Below are 21,333 nucleotides of genomic sequence, written 5' to 3'. Positions count from 1 at the left end.
AACTGGGAGCACTGTGATCTAAATCTACTGCAGGTGGGCTAATAGAACGGCTATGGATACGTACCTGACAACCCCGCCTCAAATAATACAAACTATTACTTTAATCTTCATAATAATATGCAAATTTCTTCCGTTAAACCGTTTTATCACCAAAACAAAATACAAAAAAGAGAAGATAACAAGCAGGTTTAAGCGTTGAGACAGTCCAGATGTGGAGTTTGCAAAGTTCAGTGTCTTGCATTCTGTACATGCTATTAATGCTAATATTAAAATAATAATCAAACTATATTTAGGATATATATTTTAAAGTTTTTATTCTAACAGTAAAATTGACTCAGAGCATGATTAATCAATTGACTGACTGACTTTGTGATTATTTGTAATCCAGTGCTGCTTTAAGGAAGAGGTGAAGACAAAAGTTTTTCATCTGAAGTCTGAAGTCATGCCTGTGTAGCATTTCCCTGGTGAGTTTACAGACTTACAGTCACGTTCTACTGTAAATCTGCTTTCGTACAGCTCAATCACCAATAGGATTGTTTCCCCCATTTCCAGCCACTGAATGCCACCAACGACCGGGGAACAGTGTTTTATTTTATAATACACTCTTTTGATCCTGCTGTTCAATGACAGAACAACCTCTGCTGCAGTGATGCCGGGTAAACGCAGGCAAAACAAGAATTCAGAGGCTGTTTCATTATTTCAACCACTGCATCAACATCTATTCATAACTACAGCTTGTTTACAGTCGACAGTACATGTTCAGCTGCTGCTCATTAAGTCTGCAGCAGTTAAACTCACCTGGGCTCCTTAGATGATATTACATACAGTACACATGCGCCATTACAATATCTGAGTTGATATTTTCTGTATTTTAGTGTCTTTTTGAAGTTTTTTTCCCTGTAGCTATGGGATATGATAATGTTGTTTTCAGCCCTTGTTTGTGTCCTATTTTTGAAGTCATCAGCAATTCAGTTCAGGACACTTGTGATATGAAGACTGATTGTATGAATTTATATCAGAAACTGACATTGGATTAAAAACTTTAGACTAGAGGTGGGTTAACTATTTTGATTGAAGTGGAAAGAAGCTGAGTTTCAGTGCACGGGAATCCTGATTGAACCAACAATGTCCTGACGTGTTACTAGTGTCATTTCCATATCAGTTAGTCATTACAACATGATAATGAGATATTAGTATAAATCCTGTAAACAAACAAGACTATTGCCAAGACAGTTTGGCAGCTTCTACACTACAATTTACGTTGTGTTCCACTGGGCTGCACTTGGCAGGAAATCCATTAGATTTTTTTTGATGGCGCAAATCAGAGAGATGATGCTGTTTTTACACAGCGATAAAGTGGAGCTCTAAATGCTTCTGGAAACTGCAGAGTAAAGTGGCTCATCGACAACAACGCGTCCGTGAAGAAATGCTCTGAGGGCAGAGAAAAAGCGGCAAAGTGGCTGCGCTCCATGGTTTCATACACATGTGCCAGTAAAAAAACAAAACACCAACACAATGCTGTGATTATAAGGTGAGGGTTTGTTGGGGGAAAGATTTCATTTCTACACTTACCAGAGACTTTGGGTTTGTCAGAGCATGAGGGACTGGGTTTGGGCCCCTTGTTGCTAAACGACATGAAGAGGTGTTGGCAGAACTCTTCGGGGAGTTCGCTCTCCAGGAACGTCTGCATGAAGACCGTAAAGCCCTCAAAGTCAATCTCCTAAAAAAATAAAATAAATAAAATAAATAAATAAAGACAGCAACACAGGAATAGAAATATGTTGTTGGTCACGGTGAGCTGCAGCGATCGCCTGAAGGGCTTCAAGAAAATACAGATGATTCCAATATGGAGGAGCTTTTTGCGAAACGCAGAGGGCAGATTTCTGCACTCAAAGATTCCTAAACTGTTGTTTGGGCTGTGGGCGGTGAAGATCAATTCCACAGCAGTTTCAGTGTTTCTGCAGCTCTTTTCTTTGCTATGTAATCTGGTCTTTATTACCATCCTTTTTTTTTCCAAACATTCACGCTTAAAGCTTCATCCATCCTTTTGACTGTTTGGTTGAATTGAATAATATCATTACCAGTTCGAGTAAGACACTTCAGGTGAGTAATGTTTCGCTTCAGTTTTTTTTCTAACTAAAAATAAGATTTCATTGCTCCACTGCAGCCTGAGAGTTGAGTTTTTCTACATGAGCACTCAGCAAAACACACCAACAAAAATAAATGAGAGAGAGGAAGAGACAGCAGTTACCTGGGTGAGGATTTCCTGCTTCTATGAGCCGCAGCATTTTAGAGGGAAAGAAATCCAACATGGTCAAAGATGCATCATGCAGTTATTACACTGAAAAGGTGCTAAATGTCCAAAGAGTCACAATAACAGTCTCAGTCATGCAGCAATTACTAATGTGTAGTTACTGGATCAAAAATAGCTTCCTGGAATCTGTATTCACCGAGAGTTCTTGACAAAATCGACTTTTCCCCCCAAAAAAAACAACAACTCTGGAGCCCAGTTTTCAGTTTGTGTGTGTCCTTGAGTTACTGTAGTGAAGACTGTTGTATGTAGTGGAAAAAAGAAAATATTCTCCACACCTCATTAAATTTACCCAGCAACTGTCAGAGTTGAATACAAAATTTCAGCCTTGAAATACTTTTATTTCCGTGACATACCTGGATAAACTTTCCAGCTGCAGGGCTGTAGGTAATCCAATTATTTTTCATGATAAAATGGGAGCTCACAGTTCAGCTGTGTGCCAATATATATATATATATATGATATGATGTATGATATGATATATATATATATATATATATATATATATTTTTTTTTTTTTCAAGAAAAAGTGTGAATGAAGCAGAGCGAAAAATCTGTTAAAGAATATGCAGAGGAACTGCTCTGCTAAATATTATTACCTCAGAATCATTTTATGTTTAATTAACTGCAAACTTATTAATGGCAGATTTCTTTTGTTTTGTTTTGTTTTTGCAGAGAAAAGCACAAAAGAAAAGCAAACTAACAAAGACAGCAACCATTCCTCAATTGTTCCATTTTTGTCTATATGCAGATAGGAGTTCAGCATGAGGACTATTAGCACAGCTGGATTTAGCAGACTATAAACTAACTGTTACAGTATAAACTGAAACATACCTCCTCTGGATTGTATTTGGCCAGCACACCATCTCCATGGAACTCCTGCAGCACATCCTTCAGCTTCTTGGTCGAGTCTGAGCAGAAACAGTGAGGACACGTTAGCTACTGTATGTGTGTGTTGTGTTCTACTGTTTACGTTTCAAAGCTTTGGCTTCCTCTTCCAGTGAATATTGATATTAAACAATTATTCACGGTACTATGTGTGGGGATAATGCAGTTTAAACAAAAAATGCATCATGTTACTACAAATGATTTTCTTGCACCACCCCCCATTCATAAGTCAGAGCTGTGAAATAGTTGACACTACCGACTGTCCTCATTAAGATCCACTAGACTGCACATAAACATAATAACTTTGAATGGTTTGAGTCAGCTGTTATTTGTGGCTTTGAAACTAAATTATCTTAGTTTATCTTCAGTAAATGCAGCTACAAACCACACCTGCAGAACAATTAAGCTAACAAGCTAAATTGTTGCAAACATGTGTATAATAAAATAAATTATACACAGATAGGATATATTATTATTTGGGGGAATTTCTTTCCAAGAGTGAGATGAGAAGATCAACATCAATGTCACACAAAATAGGAAACTGAAGCCAGGACGTTGCTTATGGACGTGAAACAGCTAGCCTGGCTCTGTTCAAAGTGGGGGGAAAACTCTAAAGCTCATTAATTAACACGGTGTATTTCACACTTTATTTAACCTGTAAACAAACAAATTACAAAGTACATGTTATGATTTCATGTTGAGATCCCTGCTGGATTGAACTGTGTTGGTGTGTAGGCCTTTATGCTTCCCAGAGTCTTATCAGGTTTGTGATTATTGTGCCTCTATAGAAACCAAAACCACAGAATGTCTCTGGAAACCTGCACTAAAGCTTTTCACTAAAGATTTTTATATTTTTTGTTAATGCACAGCTTAAATGAATGATATTTGTTTATATAGTGAGCTTCAGAGTTTGCTGGTCAGCATATTTCTGAACTTTGGACAGAGCGAAGCTGCTCACCCCCGCTTCCTGTCTTCTTTCAACCTTCGCTGAGCCCTTCCTGATAATGCACAAATATAACTGTGATATCAATTTTCTCCCTCAGAAAAAAACAAAACAAAAGTAATTCTCAAAATGTTGGACTTTAAAGACATAAAAAATACCAAGGTCATGAACACGGCATTGATGATTCTGGAAGGTCAACAGCTAGCTATGAAACTAGTCTCAGTTTTACCACAGAAAAACCACCTGCAAACACAACACTGATATATTATCACCTTTTTAGTTTATATAGTGAGCTTGTTAGCCAACAGCCTTACACATCCAGCACTAGCATTGGTTTGGAGGCCACCTGACTATATATAAGTCTGTTTTTGCTTTCCTCTTACTCCACATGAGTAGAGACACAATAAAGCTCCAAGCATCTGAGTCAAGTGTTAATCTGTGGGTTCATCACTGTGCGCGATAACTACCATATAAAAACGAATGTTATGGTGCTATAAAACACGTATACATGTGTTTCAAGAAATGATCTAATTAGCGGTATTTCTTTGAATAAGATAAAATAGCAAGACTGCTGTAAAACAAACGTAAACAACATATGAATTTGTGTTAATAACAGGCTGAAATAATGCGCCTGCACTGGTGGATTTTGTTTTTTTTTACTTGTTTCAAACGAAGGGAATGTTTTCGCTCTCAGTCACAGACAGAAATAACTTGAACAGAGTTGCTGTGATAATTACTGCATGCTGCAGAGCGTTTATGAGCCCTACTGCTAAATCAATTTGCTGCGCCACAGATACCAGGTTCTAATGTTACTGAAGTTAATTAGAAGCACCATTTTATCACTGGAGGGCCTGGTTCATCTCTAAGTATAAACCAATCCCTGCTCATCACAAATTACATTAAGATGCTTGTTTAGGTCAGTGCCTCATATTAGCTACCTTGTCTCCTATCTCTTCACGGGTTTAATCAGGCCCGAGAAAAAGAAAGATGGATCTTTCGATAAAATGACGTCAGCTTCTCGAGCAGTTCCGAGAAATGTTTTTGGAATAAAAACTCCCACCTGCCAGTATGGAGCAGCCAGAGACCCTGAGGGAAAGCTGTTGTCCATAAAAACCGCACAGCACGTCGCTGATTGATAATCAGCAGGTGTGTTGGGAGTTCAGCCTCACAGGTAAGGACTGAAGGTGTTGCTTGATTTTCCCTGTCAAAAACTGTGAAACCTGGTAAAAGTGTATCAGAAATTCTACAGTATTTGCCATATAATCTTAAATGAATTCATTAGCTTTTGTTTTTCATCCGATGTCAAGCCAAATATCCCAAAACATGTCACCTTACACAGACCTACTGGCCTCTAGTCAGCTGCAACATCTACTCTGTGTTTCCATGCTGTAGATGCTGCAGGAGAAATGTCACAGAAAATGTAAGTATAAGAAAAAACATTAATGGCTGATATTCTGCATCTATTTAGATGTGCATTTGAGCTCCTTTTAACAGCGCTGTGCTGGTTGTAACGTTTTGTCGCCTCCTGCACTAATGGCTTTGGATCTTTGATTTCGTCAGGATGCATTTGTCTAGAAATAAATGCCTCACACTGGACTGAGTGTGTGTCATCATTATTGACCGTCTTTATTAGCACGCCATCCACACAAAACACAGAGCACAGTGATTATGTATCCACTCATTGCCCGTCACATTCAGCACTGCACTGCTGAATTGCTATTTATTTTTTCAATCAGGCTAATGATTTCACCATTGTGTGGCACACAGCAATCAGAGGGCGAAGTCTCATTTCATGTTTTTAGACTCATAAACACATTGAAGATGTTTTTTACCTTGAAAGGTAAAAGTTCTCCTTCTCTGAGGCAGCTCTCTGCTACTCCTCGCACATCAGCAATTATATCACATAAAGAGAAACTCTAATTGTTGTGAGTCAGATCTTAGGTGCCCGACTTGGCGCACAGCTATTAAAATGTTATGAAAGTGTGTGCAGCTCACTTTAATGAGAAGGAAGGGAGAAATGCTGTGGGGACGGGAGGAGGAGGAGGAGGAGGAGGAGGAGGAGGAGGAATGAAGGGAGGAAGGTGATGCCCATTGTTGCGGCTCGGGGAACGGGATATTTTATAACCTGTAGCTGCACAGCGCACAAAGAGTCGCCCAGAGCTCACTGAAACATGATTATCCAAATCTGTCTGGCACGCACACATGCACAAACGCATGTACACACTAAGACTCCTTAGTTCTCTCTTTGCTTTTTTTCATTCCGCTCTCTTGCTTTTTATTCCCACACAATTTTCATCTCAAGCTCACGTCGCTTGGCCACCAACAAAGCAAATATTTGCAAAACATGGAAAGAAACAACCAGAACCTGACTGGCTCCCGAGTGCAGCATCAGCCAGGAGAGAGCAGGGGAGTCCCTCAGAGTAAGGAACAATGTTGGCACCAGGCACAGAGCAATTAAAGGGAGAAATGTCATTATCAAGTGAAACAGTGCTACAAGAGATCCTGGGTGAAAAGCATTAATTATTAAGACTCATACTCGGTGCTCTGAATAGCAAATAAAAGAAACAATGGCTGAAATGGCTTGAAGATGTCATGTTTTTTGCACTAAAAATAGCTGGAATATATTCAAGGATGTGTATCTGCTGTCGTACAAGAAGAGCTGACACAAAAAGCACTCAAAAAAAAAAAAAAAAAAAAAAAGTTGGAATACGAATGACTCCATTTCGTGTCCACGGTTAGTTTCATCGTTTGTCTTCCTGCAAACGATTTACAGCGACTGGCGTCCAAAGCCGGTCCAGAACTATGTGTGGGTGGTGCGCAGCATCCTACGGTTAGCCTGCCAGGTATCGTCATATTTTCCGTCCCTGGTACCGTTTCAAATGATGAAATGTGTCAACATGTTGGAGCGTAACATAAACTCGAGGCATCCAGAGCACAGTCTGGTGAGCAGGGGAGCCATTTGTCGAGTTTTTGCGAATGAATCATTCAGAGCTCAAACGGCAGCACACAGATTAAATGCTTGAGCAGCTTGAGCTTCCTGCATCAGCAGGACGAGCGAGCGCGCAGCCGGCGATTACTACGTCAAAATTTTATCATTAGGACGAGGGATGTTTGAGATTAACCACAGTGAATTGAATTGCACTGCAGTTTAAAGTAGACACGGGAACACTCTTGTTATTGTTAACTCGGCGGTTTGATGCTATCAGAGACAATTTGTGTTTGTGTGTCTTGCTGGGACTTGACTGTGAATTGCATATATGTCTCCATGTGTGAGGAGGATTACTGAAGATATGAAAGCAGAAACATGACTCATACCAACTTTTCCAGCAGTCCGAAGTGATGAAGTGAAAATTCACCTCAAGTTAAAACACTTTTGTGAACTGGGGGGGGGACACTGCATAGACAAAAAACAGACACAAGGTAATGGGGAGGGGACATTTAGGGAAAGACTGTACATTGCTTTGCTTTCTTACTGCTTGGATGAGAAGATAATGAAAAGCCTATTAGCTTAGCACAAGCTGCTAACCATCACCAGAAAGAGGAAGAATTCACTCCCAAAACCTCCTCAATTGTCTCATTTCCATGTGGTAGGTCGTTCGCAAACAAGCTAACCACCGACACATCCAAACATTTGAAGCTGGAAACTTCCAGATGACGACAAACCTCTGGTGGAGTCGTGCCGAGCTGTGGCTGATCTGTAATTTAGGCTTTACCTAAATACCAGAAACCACTTGTATGCCCTAAATGTGACCACTTTAGAGCTGCTGAGAGACACCTTTGATGTTGTTATGCTAGCGTTTCTCCCCTGCTTCCAGTTTGTGATAAGTTATGCTAAACATGTCATGAACACACAGAGATGAAACTGGTGAGAGTTTTCTTCTCCAAGTAACAGACTAAATAATGGTTCTTCACCAAATTGTATTGTTTTTTTTTAAAGGAATATGAACGACATTGTGCTGTTTATTTGCTCCAGCTGTGATGAAGTTGAGAACAGGAGTTGCTTGCATAATAACAAAACACCTTGAGAAATGCTGCAAGGACAAAAGAACCTCACATACAGAGAATCAAGTAAAAGGAAGCACAGCTACATGTCTGAATCCTGAATCTCTCTTTTATCCAACAAAAATATCTTTGCTGTCAGTCAGTTACAGTCAGTGAAAAATTCCCCTGTGTCACAACTGGAAGGGCATTCAGAGACCGCAGACCTCCGCCAACGCCAATGTCAAACAACATACACCAGACTTCAGAGAAAAAAATTTATTGTAAATGATGCAGATCTGCCCCAAAATTCACTGTGTTCTTCCCGAGCTCGTGCCCCATCCCTCCACCGAGTTCGGTGCAAACCGGTTCAGTACCTTTTGCATAATCCTGCTGACAAACACACAGACACGGGTGAAAACAACCTCCTCGGCAGACGTAATAAATATCTTCTTTCCTTGACCCACACACAATGATGGCAACCAAAGTTGTAAGCAGCAATGAAAACAGCAGCAAATTCTCTGATGCAAACGTAACTTGATCAATGCTTCCTGTTCGTGAGGAAGTGCACGTTCTTAAGATTTGATCATTAGCACAATCGATTCCCCCAAATTGAGGCTACTCGTTTTGCTCCATTTCACACTGAGTCTAAAGTTCTTCTGTCAGGAACCAAGAACCAAAAACTTTCAACAGTTCCAGTCGTAGAATAACAGATATTACTGTGTCATTCTCAGAGCCATAATGTGACAGAAATAGAGTAAAAAATGTTTACTACAGCAAAGTGTGAAAGTCACAGGGAGGGATGAGAGCATATTGTCCAGTGGGCCCACTGTCAAATCTTATAATGGAGGATGTTCACCTGGACAACAACCTGCATAAAGACCCTGAGGCAGAGTGTGAGAATGTGGCTTCAGGGTAATCTTGCTTCTGAATTGTACGAGCTGTCATGCCAGTAACAAGCCAGTGACATATTTAAACTCAAAATTAATTCCAATGTCCGAACATTATAATTGCTAAATCAGGAGTAATAATGTAATGGGCCTGGACTGACTTGTGATTTTCCTTCATACACAAAAAAAAAAAAAGTAAAATACAAGAAAATTGGTGAATGTGATACGTTCTCTTAAATCAGTCGTATCTACAACTTATAACTGTATCTGTTCATGTAAGAGGCCAATTGAGAGGCTTACACTGGTGTTAAACCTGCAGTAATTGATATTTTGGCTACTTTTGGGGCAGCGCAACAAGTTGAAAACGACAGTGCTGATATCACCTTATAAAACTGCTGTTGCAAATGCGTTAGCAAACAGCTGCCAATTTAGATTAGACTATAACCACCCTTTTTTACAACTCTGTTTGGTTTCCAATGACTCCTTGGGGAAATATCTTTCTTCACTTTCTTCATCAGCTAGTTGCTAACTAGCTGGGCAGCTTGCATCTGCTTAGATATGCAACTGTACAAACGAAAACGGTTAGCTGAAAGATGCTAAATTCGGTAGAGCTGAGGGAAACTGCAGAGGAGGGTAATAATTTTCACTGGGTTCGTCGCTATAAGTGACCACTCTCACATCACACATCATCATTTGATCTATCATTAAAGAATGAGATTTAATTCCATTGGAAAGCAACCATTTTGTTTTGCTTCTATTTCTATCACAGCGTGCTAACCAGCTACCCCCTGCCCGGTTAGCATATCTCTTCACTTTCCGATACCGAGTCACTGTAGCGCCCAGTCTGCCCTGAAGTAATAGCACAGCTCAGGGGACGTATTATAACCTCTTGTATTGTAAACGCAACAATGACTAGAGCTCTCAGCCAGGCAGGTAAGTGAACAGCTGTTAATGCTAACATTGGCTATGTAGCAATTGCAAATAGCGTCTTTAACATAAAAATATTGGCCAGGAAATGCCTATTAGCCAATACAATTTTCACACAAAACCTGTCACATTTTATCAGAGCCAAAATGCTCAGTTCCTAGTTAAAGACATCCCTGAAACTAACCACAGGCTTAAGATTTGAAAATCTGTTTCTGCTGTTAGCACCAACTGCTGACAGGAGAATTAGCACCTGTAATGGCTGCATGTGGGTGTAATAATGTCACTTGGAAAATGAGTGTTCACACAGAGAAGCCTACAAAATAATAAAAAAAAAAAAACAGAATCTCCGTAACACCATCAGACACAAACAGAAAGTACCTCTCGTACTCACACTGGGTGTATTCCTGTAGCAGGGCGAATTCAGCCGGGGTCAGTGTGACCCATTTGTCCTGGCTGCTCATTGTGTTCAGGCCTCGTCTCTTCGTCCGCCGAGCATTCCCTGGGCAGCGGCACACAGCGGGAGCTTCACACTGGAAAACAACAATAGGCATCAGATCACCTGCCCCATTAACAGCCGCAGACATCTCTTTGTGCTTAATGGCAGTGAAAATAACAAAGCGATGTTAAATCCACCAGCCACGAGGCTGAACTGACACAGAGCTGTAGATGCTCGTTGTTCATAATGAGAGCCTGCGACCAAAGCAAACAGTTGTCGGAGCACTGTAAAAGGTCATAAATAGATTAATCAATATATACTGATATAACGAAAAATCATTTTGTCTTACTTACTACAACACCGATATTTTGGACATGTGAGATTTCCCTGTTTTCCTGATTCTCTTTCTGCAGCTGTCATCTCAACACTCGGCAGCGTGACAGCCAAAATATCCCTTTATAGCTCTTTTGTCAAAGTTGGTGCAACGACTTGACATTTCAGACATTTGTCAGCCAGTGTGGGATGGAGAATTAATTGTTCAACACGAGCCAGAGCACAGAATCCATCATAATTAGATGTTGATGGAGACAGAAACATTAACAGAAAAGTTAAACTCACATTTAAGGAAGGATAACGGATGATATCTTTAATGACCTATGTTCACTATCCTGTATTTTTATGTCCAGATTTGTTTCCAGTTCCAAGTTATAGAAATTCTTTATTCATTTCTTTAATAAAAAAGAGTCACAGACTGCTCAGATGACAATTAAACCCACAGCGCTCTATAAAGCTACATAACGTCCCATTAGAAATGTCATTGCAACATCTGGAAATCATCCAGTTTCCTATTGGTTTTCAACATCTAAAAGTGTTTGCTCTTGTGTTGCACTCTGAACATCAGCTCATCTGTTTGGCTTACAGTGAAGCATCATGAAATGTACGCAACAAGTGGAAGAGTCCTGGCAGGCAGGCGGGACACAGAGCATCAATCATATGAATAAAAAAATGAAAAATTTCAAGTCAGGCTTTACGGGTTTGTACTATGAAGCTGGGTGGTGGATGACGTGCCTCGCTGATGTTTGCCATTTCATAAAAGCAAAGTGTCAACCTGATATTTTGTACTGCCAAGCTGATTTACACACATACAGTTTATAATGTATTAAATTATTGAGCCGCTCTGATTAATACAACATCACGCTTCTGCTGTTGAGATTTATATGACCTCGCTTTCCCTCTTGCTTGTGTAGAATGCGTGTGCATGTAATTGCATGTGTGTGTACGTGTCACTCAGGCATCTGTGTGGGTGTGTGTATGTGTACTTGTGTATGTGTGTGTGTATCATTGCTCCAATTACTGGCAACTTAAACCCTGGATCAACAAGTGGACATGTTCATTCATGTGGAGGATGTGTGTGTTTGCGTGTGACTAATAAACACTGATGTGCTTTTAGTGAGGCATAAACTGTGTCTCATTTTGTTTTGGACTCATGTGTCGTGTGTGTGTGTGTGTGTGTGTGTGTGTGTGTGTGTGTGTGTGTGTGTGTGTATCCATGTGTGAAATTCATGTGCACAAAATTCCCCTGTGACTCCAAATTTTACCTTGAGGAACGCGTGAAAGAAGAAGAGGTGATTTCGTAAACAAAAGCTCTATAAATTATTAATGGAGCATCATCATTATTATATAGACCACACTTAAAAGGGGAGAGCAACAGTCAACACGATGTGCAGCCACCAGTGTTGCTGTGTTAACACGCTGGGTGCGTGGGAATCAGCTTCCCTCGCATAAACTTTGATCTGCCTCTGGAGATGAAACTAGGAATCGCTCTGCGACGTCTTATTTAATGTTTCACACACACACAGCAACAAAAAAAAAAAGGAGCTGATGAAGACTCTTCTCATCTATCTTATCAGTCTCCAGCGAGTCAACACAGTGATACCATCATATGTGTGCAGTATATTCCTGCTGTGCACTGCACCGTAATCATCCTCCGTCTCTATCCGGTGTTGCCTAACTGCAGTGCATCCTCACAACACACTCGGCTGGCATCCTGTCAACCATCAAAATCCAGATCAGCTCCACTGTCCTCCAGTGGTGCAGTGGTGAGGAGATTCAAGAGCCAGCGCGGATCCATGTGCAACACCCCGCTGACAGAAGATCTGAGCCGAGAGGCGCCACTGATGCCACGAACACAAGATGCGGTACGTTTAGTGGCCACTGCGACATACTAGAGCACCGCCACGAATGAGATGAGATATCAACATGCCGCTCACCTGCTGCAGCGCTGGAGTTCACCACCAGGAGAGGGTGAAGGGAGGAGACCTCCAGGCAGATGTTTTCAGATGAAGCTCCTCACTCTCATTCCTGCCGTGTCCTCTCCTCCTGGATCTTCTCTCAACTGCAAGGCAAGAGTGGGTGTTTGTAATTAGATGGAGTGTGAGAGTGTGCATGTGTGTGTGAAAGAGAGGAGACGGAGGAGCAGCAGCAGCAGCAGCAGCAGCAGCAGCCCTCTCCGCTGCATGTCAGTGTATGAGTATGTGGATGGGGTAGTGTTTGTTTTTCTCTGGCGGTGTCTGGTCAGAGCAGCATCGCCGGGGATGTGGAGTGGTGTGAGAGAGAGAGAGAGAGAGAGAGAGAGAGAGAGAGCACAATTACCCAACACTGCGCTGCCTGCAATGATCAGTTTCCATACTCCCGCTCGCTCACGTCACATCCCTCCCCTCAATCGCTCTGGTCCTCACCTTCCCCTCCCTTCCCTGAAAACCCCTGAGGTCCTATGCTCTCCTGCTCTTTCTCTGTCTTTATCATCTCTCTTTCTCTTTCTCTCTCTCTCTCTCTCTCTACTACTCCCCACCTCCCTCCCTCCTTCCTTCAAGACATCTCTACTCCAGTCACTGTGGCACGCATCAGCCGGCCACATTAGCATTCAACACGACAGGCAGTAAGTGCAGTAACCTGTGGGATATCTTCTCCGGGGCTGAGAGAAGGCGGGAAAAAGAGAGTAGGAGGAAAGGGAGGGGAGGGTGGGGGCTGAAGCAAACAGAGGAAACGGAAACATTAGAAATGGGGACAAACGGAGAGAGAGAAAGAAGCAGGATGAAGATGATGCAGGGGAACAGGAGATGGAGCAGGATGGATACTTTTTGTGACCAATGTCTTCACAAAACATGACATAAATAAATAAATACCTACCTACGGTGCATTATTATCAAGAATGAAACAAATGTGTAGATATCTCTGTTCTAGATCTTTACGATACAAAAATTCAAAACTATATTTGAGTGTGAAATATACGTGTTATATATTGTATCAACAAATGAGACACAATCCAATGTCAAACAGGGAAAGGCGTCATATTCTATAGATGGAAAAATAACAGAATGAATGAATGAATTTGTGATGCTTCACAAGTGTCTGAAAACTCAAGTTTATCTCTCAGCGGAGTAAACTGTCGAGTGTGAAGAGAATTAGTGGGAATGACAGTTATTTTGGACACAAATCAGAACCCCATTTCAGTGTACACATATATTTTACATCTATAAATCAATTGCTACAAAACGGGATTTTCAAGATGGATAATGGCGCGGGGGGCGAAAAACTTCTCCACCTTTAAAGCTCTGCGGAGAAGGCAACAGAACCACCTGTCCTCTGATTGAACTCTGCTTTGTGATTGGCTTGTCATTGTCAATTCACAACAAATTCCTCGTCTTTTCTTTTCACCTACATAAACAACGTAAATCGTGAGGTGTAGAATAGCCCACAAACACAGACAAAATGCTACGTTGCTAGGTAACACAGTAGTTGTTGATGCACACACCTGAACGTCACTGTGTCCTGTGCACCACCAAGTCCTCCATAAACTGCTCTAAATCCAATATCTATACTCAATGCAAAAGATAACCAGGTACCAGGTGTAGCATTGCTTGATTTGACAATAAGTTCTATGGATAGTGGAGAGAAGGTATAATGAAGCATTTTGTGGATTTTCAAAATGTGGATTTTACTCTTTACACTCTCTATGTTAGAAAAGTGATGATTAATTGTTGAACAAATAAAAACAAACAAAAAAAAAACTGAGGACTATCTTCCCAAATAATCACATCTCAAAGATAAAATAACCTTTTCTTCAGGTTCATTTTATTTTTAGTTTATAAATGAAGGTTCAGCTGCTTGAGGCACAATGTGTTCATTAATATTCCAAACGGTGCCATTGACATTTTAGACATTTAGCTGACACTCCAATCCAGAGAGACGCATGATGAGTGTGTACGTCGAAATAAACTCGCATTCTTAGGTGGCCTCACTGGAAGCGATCAATAGTAATGAAGCTCAGGGGTTAGAGCCACAGCATTAACACATGAAATACAAGAAATCTTTGCCGTTACCACAGGATGGTTATACGCTCTTAACATAAAACAAGAACATGAAATAGATCAATAAAGCAAAAAACAAATCAATAGAAACAATATCTATAACAGCACAAGCATTTAAAACCAGTGTGTATCTATGAGCTACTATAAACAGACACATGCACATGTGTAAATATATATATATATATATATATAAATAAAAACGTTCAGTCAACCTAATAAAAAATAGGCTGTAATTCTAAGAGATCAACCATGTTTCCCAGAAATTCTGTTTATATAGGACTAATCTGCAACAGAAAATGTTTTGTTTTATATTTTTAGAGAAAAAATGTTTTTTAAATGAATGTATTAATGTTTAAGCAAAGTTGCAAAATATTCATACAGAAGAAAACCGCAAAGTGTTTTATTAACAATGGATTTTATATGGCGCAGAGAAAAAAAATGCTTTAAGTTCTGTCCTAACAGGCAGAACAGCTTTCAAATAATAAAGCTGCTTTACACTGAGATCATTGGTGTTAATTCTTGGGATGTATAAATATGTTTCAAGTGCAAATACTGGTCCAACACACAGCACGAGCCATGTACAGTAGGTTAATGATGTACCATACATATGAGGGATTGTTCGGTTTGACTAGTATAAATAATTCAGTGTTATCAGCATATAAATGACTTTAATAAACTTTTTGGCATATATACATTCAGATAAAGTCCCCATGATATAGCATGTAGTGTGCGGAGCCATGAATGTAACAGAGAATTACTTCAAGCAGGTTAAACAAACAAAAGTTGTATTTTTTAAAGGAGGTGGATCATTTTAAAATGACCTTTGGGTTTTAGTTGTTGGAGACAAAACCTACCAATGGTTTCACAAAAAACAGCCTTAAAATGAAATGAATAATATCCTGATTTTCCATATTGTAATGTTAGTGTGCTATTTTGGTCTTGTCTGTGAGGGAGGGGTCACGCCTCGTCATCATCTTCATCATTGCTCTTGCTGATTCCCCTGCTTATTGGTGTTTTGGGGGAGTTTTGTCTCTTGAGGCAAATTCGCGGTTTTGTGCTCCATAAATAAAACTGACTGGACTTGACTAACTCTGCAAATAGCCATTGTCTAGAAGATCATGGGCCAGACATTTAACCTCCAGCTACTCCAGTATAAATGTCCAGCTCTGTGGAGCATAGCGAAACCCTTCTGCAGTAGACATAAAGGTTACTCAATAAACAGTTTCTGCCCTGCTGTTCTGTCTTTCAGACAGTGCTACAAGAAAAAAAAAAGAAAAAGACTTGAGCTATAAGCTTGCAGCTTCCAGGAACAAACCTAATATCTCCAATTCATTTACCAGCTCACCTTTAGATAACCTTTACATCCCCGTCACGGTTTACGTAGCCACCCACCTACAGGACCCACCCGTATAATCTCACCCACCAGCCTCAGCATGGATTGAGTTTCGTGAAAGATCGCTGAACAATGACCCAGATATGTGCAGTGCGTGGGGGCGGGGGGTGGGGTTGGGAAGAATGGCTGACCAGTGTGCCAATAACATTTGTGTTTTAGTGCTGCCTCCAGGCCGTCTGTGTAGGTCATGTGGGTGTTTACATTTGTGTCAGAGAGGCGGAAGCAGTTGACGTATTGACATGTCCTTCGCATGTGACTGTCGGCGGGTAACCACAGATCATCTGCACCTCAGTGACAAGCAGCCCGCATCTTAGATCATTGCAAGTCTTTCATTATCGAGCTTAACCTTGATTTGGTTTTGCTTTAAAACAGCATTAGGTCAAATTCTTCTACTTCTTAAGGGCAACGCAAAAAGCTGGAAAGTTTTTATGGTTGAATTACTTGTTAGAAAACAGTTGCTTCTTTACACGCCCAGCAGACACACAGCGACATTAGCATTCATCTGGAGTGGTGTTTCTGTCCACCTGATGGATGTAAGTTCAATACTCCCTCCCCTCCCTGCTCAGGTTTGGTGACCAACGACATCTTGTTCTTTAGCTGCTAAATGCTCCACTATGTTCATTAGCTAGTTGCGAACGGTATCAGTGTGCTGTTTGCTACTGAACAGGTTGTGACAGTTTACAGTGTGTTTATCAGAGCTTTTAAAAACAGCTGCCTGCTGCTGCTACAAACAGTGTCGATGGCAGCGGTAAGTTGTGATCACTAAAACCAAATCAATGAGCTTGAAAGACAATAAAGAGCTTGATAGAGCTGAGGAGAGATTCAGAGTGGTAACAATTCTCTGTGGGTTTGTCATGATGAGCGATCCCTTAACAATAAACACACATTTCATCTATTGTTAATATAAAATATTGATTAGTGCAGCTCTAAAAATATAACTATAAATTATTAAACGTTGTTACTATTAAGCATAGAAGCTCAGCCTTGACTTTGAAAACAGCAGGAAATAAATCAAGTCCACAAGTAGTACTTGTAATTTTTTTGTTGTTGTACCATGTTTTGTTCCTGTTTGATCTGGTCTATCTTATTAGAGTGGGTGCAGCTGTATTTCTCTAATATTTTATAAGAAGAAGCCTTCAAATTTGGATTAATTCTCTATCTTAATCCTCATATATATTATTAAACTGCAAACTTGAACATCTAAAATAAACCGACTGAGATTTGTAAGGTCAGTTTCCTAAGCAATAAATGCAGTCTTTATATTTTTTTTTGTTTATTTCTGCATTACAAAAAAATCAGTAATTTATTCTATACCACTGTTGCACACTGATTAACTGACCTTTAAAGTTCTACATTCAGACAATAAGAAATGACTCTTGCACGTGTGTTGATGTTAATATCTTTGATACTGATATCTTACTGTATATGACCTGAATCTGTATTGAGGGTTCTGTGGTAGAGATATTTCTAACTAAACCTCGGTGCTGTAACTAGTTCTTGACGTCCACAGTACATTGTGACTGAGCTCCGTCCCATGGACAACAATAAAAACGACCCTTTCTGATGCTTTATGTTTTTCCTTTGTAAAGGACGTGCAGATGTGTTTAACGTGCCGATGACATACAAAAGATGAACGTCAGATGTGCCCGTCACCGCCGAGTGTGTCGGACCTTCATTAACCAGAGATCTCATGAGGTCATTATGCATGTGGGTCAGACACACTGGAGGCAGAGTTATAGTAGCTCATCATGACAGCTCATTACATCAAACTCTGCATCAATGAAAACTGAAATCTAATCCTTTTTTTCTCCATAAATAGAGAGAAATGTGTAGTCAGCTGTCTGTAAGTCCTGCACTGTTTTCTTTGTTGGGAGTTTTATTCTCTGGTCTGTGGTCACAAATTCTCACTCGGTTAAACAAATTTAGTTATAGATTTGTTTTTCTGGCTCAGCAGCATGAGGCTCAAATTAAAGAGGAAGTAGGGAATGTTATGGAGCCCCATGTTGAGATTGTGAAATGCCAACACAATTAAATTTATGCTAGCCTAACTAACCTTAAATTCAAGCTAGTCAATCAAGCTGCTTTTACAGTCTACTTTACTTTCTGTCACATACTTATTTATATTCAGTCTTTTTTTCCATCTAAAAACACTTTAGTACGCAGTATTATTTACTGTATACAGCGTCACAGTTTCACTCAACACTATCAATACAACCAGACTGTACTCATATGATGACGTTATTGGTTATACACAGTGTACGGTTAACTCATCACAATGTTTCATAATGTAATATTTTGCACCACATTTCACAGACCTCTGCTGTCAATCAAACCAAGGTCCCACACCGTGAATTTTCTAGTTAATAGCTACTCGTGCTAACTACCCAGGAAAACACAGTAACAAGAACTACAAATAGAAAAAGCTTTAAAAGACTGAGGACAGCCTGAATCCCTCGAAAAACAAAATATTACTTCCAAGAATGACAACTATGTTTTGGACAGTGTTATCCAGTTAATACACACAGCTAATACTGATGCACTAACGACAACAACACTTCCTCTACACCACATATTGCAGCCTGAACCCTCTGCTGCGAGCAGATGGGTTTGTAGAATAAATATATTGCAATACACATCATCGACATTACAACTTGTACGACCCAATCAAATCCCCACGTTACTGAGAAGGGAGCTGGCAACTCTGTCTCCACCATAACCCCCCCCACAGCACATATATCAATTCTACCCCACTTCTGGCCCTGTGTGCTATAAATAGCAGCCTGTGAGTGTGGAGTCTAGTGCAGAACACCATGTATCATAATGGGACCATTATGTAAGGCCTGTCCTGCGTATCTACACAGGCTGACCCTGGGTCTTCATTCCCATGGGCCTCTGGCCAGATTGATGCTGGCTAGGTAACAGGCAGCTGGGTCTCCCTCGCTGAGTATACATCCGCAGGCTCAAGTAAAGGAGCATTAAGGGTGAAGAGAGACTGACGTTAATGTACAAACACTTAATAATAGCCTACAGCCATCTGCCATTTTCAGTAAATCTCTCAGTACGTTAGAGGACTGTTCATTAAAAGAGGGTATCATCCACGACCGAAGACGGAAGATGCTCAGATTCCATGAATGACATTCTTACACACAACTACTTTACTTTTGAAAATACCTTTTGGAGGAACCATTACACATCCTGTGTGGCCATGACTAGGCTGATGAACTTATTTGTTTATGTTATGAAGACAAAATGTTGCTTTGCTCGAGTCCACACTGATGGTGACTGAACTGAAAACACAGTCTGAATTCAATTACTTATTCTGAATTAATTCCAGTTCAAACCGGGTGAATTCAGCAACTACGGTTCTGTGTTTTCGTTCTCAACTGTCACGGTGAAGCGTTTTGCTACCGTCTGATTCGCGCCTCTGACTGGCTTCTTCTCCATAGCAACAGTGGTATTGTATAATTTAAACCTGTCTACAATTACAAAATTGCAGACACAACATGATTTTTCAGAGACGGAGCTGAAGTTATTACAACTTGTGGCCATAACATAAAACTCTACAATTATTACGTCAGAGAGTCGCGTGTCTCATTTAACTCAACTGTGTTTAGAATCTGAACATTCTCAGCTTTGGCGCCACCAAGTGGTTGTACATACAGTAGACTTGCTTTAATAATTAAATTAAGTCAATCGTACATGTGCCGCGTCAAAACATTAGTTTGGTCAGAGTCTCATTTTTCAGGCGGCAGATATATCAGTAAATCCGTGAGTTTGTGTCGCCCTCTGGTTCAGACCGACCCCCCGGGGCGATTCAGTCCGTGAGGTGACACATAGAATAAACACAAGTACTGTATAATGACAGAACATCACACAGACCTCACTCCGCATGTGTCTGTCAGGTGTGTGTTTGTGCAGCCATGCATGTGTATGTGGTGGGACTCCTCTCTGTCCCTGCGTAGAGACAGTTGGTGCAAATCACTGAACTATGTTATCATAGCATGAGTCACTGGAGCTTTCTGTGGCTCTGAGGGAGCAGATCACATTTGTTCGCTCTTCTTCCATCTGCCATGCAATGAGCAAGAAGAAGGAAACCGACGCACAAATAAGATGTTTCAGCTGATGTGTTAAATCTAAATGTTTATAAAAACTCACATTTGTAGACTGAAGAATAAACAGATTTAAAGAATCAAGATGAACGGAAGTTTAACTGATAATCGGCACAGTGTCTTTTTCATTGTTATCTTTGTTGCAGGGTTTTTGCAGTGCTGTCAGTCAAACGGTGTGGGCGGGGCTAATGGGCTTTTCTTCGGGTTTTCTGTTTCAGTCTCAGTCGCTGAAGTTCTTTTCTTTGTCATGTATGTTCTGGAGGCCGTTTGTGCGAAACCAACATTTTGACATTTTACATTTCTCACCAAATTGTTGTGTGTAACGTTTCATTCCACAAACATGTCGGGTGCATTCACCAGCTCACAGAGCCTCAGTTATACTCACTTGTGGACGGGCACATGGAGTCCACTCGCTCATGTGCACAACGGATCAGATCAAAATGGTGACATCCATGTATGAAGAAGAAGAAGAAGAGCCCTATTTTTGTCTGTTGCATGTTGTGCAAAAAACAGGAAAAAAGAAAAGTACAGAGAGCAAGAAATTCAAACTCAGCGTCCATCTTTGTTTTCTCGCTAGTAGTGGTTAGTAGTGGTTGAACGTAAATAACAGATTGGTGGGTTCGCAGATGTACGCACCACAGTCGTGAGAACTGATCTATAACATCACATTCTGCATCACAGTCCTGTGTCCATTTCTATGACTTCAGACATTAAAGTCAATGAGTTAAAAAAAATAAAAAAAATAAAGAATAATGAAAATATAAACTCACCAGATGTCAGGTAATCTTCTACGTGACCTAAAAGGTGGAAAAGAAATTTATGTTAAGCAGGTGCAAAGAAAAAAATACCACTTTTCTTGTAGAGAGGTGAGATAATTGACACCACTCTCATGTCTATTTGCTAACTATGAAGAAAACCAGCAGAAAAAAGGCTCAGCTTAGAATAAAAGGATTAACCAAATACATGGAGATAAAACATGCGAATGAGTGAGATTTAGAAGTGAAGGTGGGCAGATTGAACCAGGTATGATGCTGGTGTCAATCTTCTTATCTAAATCTCAGGTTTTTGTATTTCCCTAAAAATTGAAC

At 40.4% G+C, this 21,333-nt stretch overlaps 1 protein-coding gene across 1 annotated transcript in view; it reads right to left on the bottom strand.

Moving 5' to 3' along the window:
• Positions 1 to 12,965, bottom strand: part of dgkb (diacylglycerol kinase, beta) — a 70,576-nt gene extending 57,611 nt beyond the window's left edge. The window contains exons 1-5 of the mRNA XM_023393437.2: positions 12,644 to 12,965; positions 10,329 to 10,467; positions 3,146 to 3,222; positions 2,252 to 2,272; positions 1,573 to 1,720 (exon numbers count right to left, since the gene is read on the bottom strand). Of these exons, the coding sequence (XP_023249205.1) occupies positions 1,573 to 1,720; positions 2,252 to 2,272; positions 3,146 to 3,222; positions 10,329 to 10,398 (316 nt within the window). The 5' untranslated portion in view covers positions 10,399 to 10,467; positions 12,644 to 12,965. The remainder of the gene's footprint in view (positions 1 to 1,572; positions 1,721 to 2,251; positions 2,273 to 3,145; positions 3,223 to 10,328; positions 10,468 to 12,643) is intronic.
• Positions 12,966 to 21,333: the final 8,368 nt, after the last annotated feature.

This window comes from Seriola lalandi, unplaced genomic scaffold, assembly GCF_002814215.2.
Source record: "Seriola lalandi dorsalis isolate HSWRI2012SDOR001 ecotype SW California unplaced genomic scaffold, Sedor1 jcf7180002054934, whole genome shotgun sequence".
Lineage (NCBI taxonomy): Eukaryota > Metazoa > Chordata > Actinopteri > Carangiformes > Carangidae > Seriola > Seriola lalandi.
The sequence above is the reverse complement of the archived record's forward strand: the minus strand, read 5'-3'. Positions and strand labels throughout refer to the sequence as shown.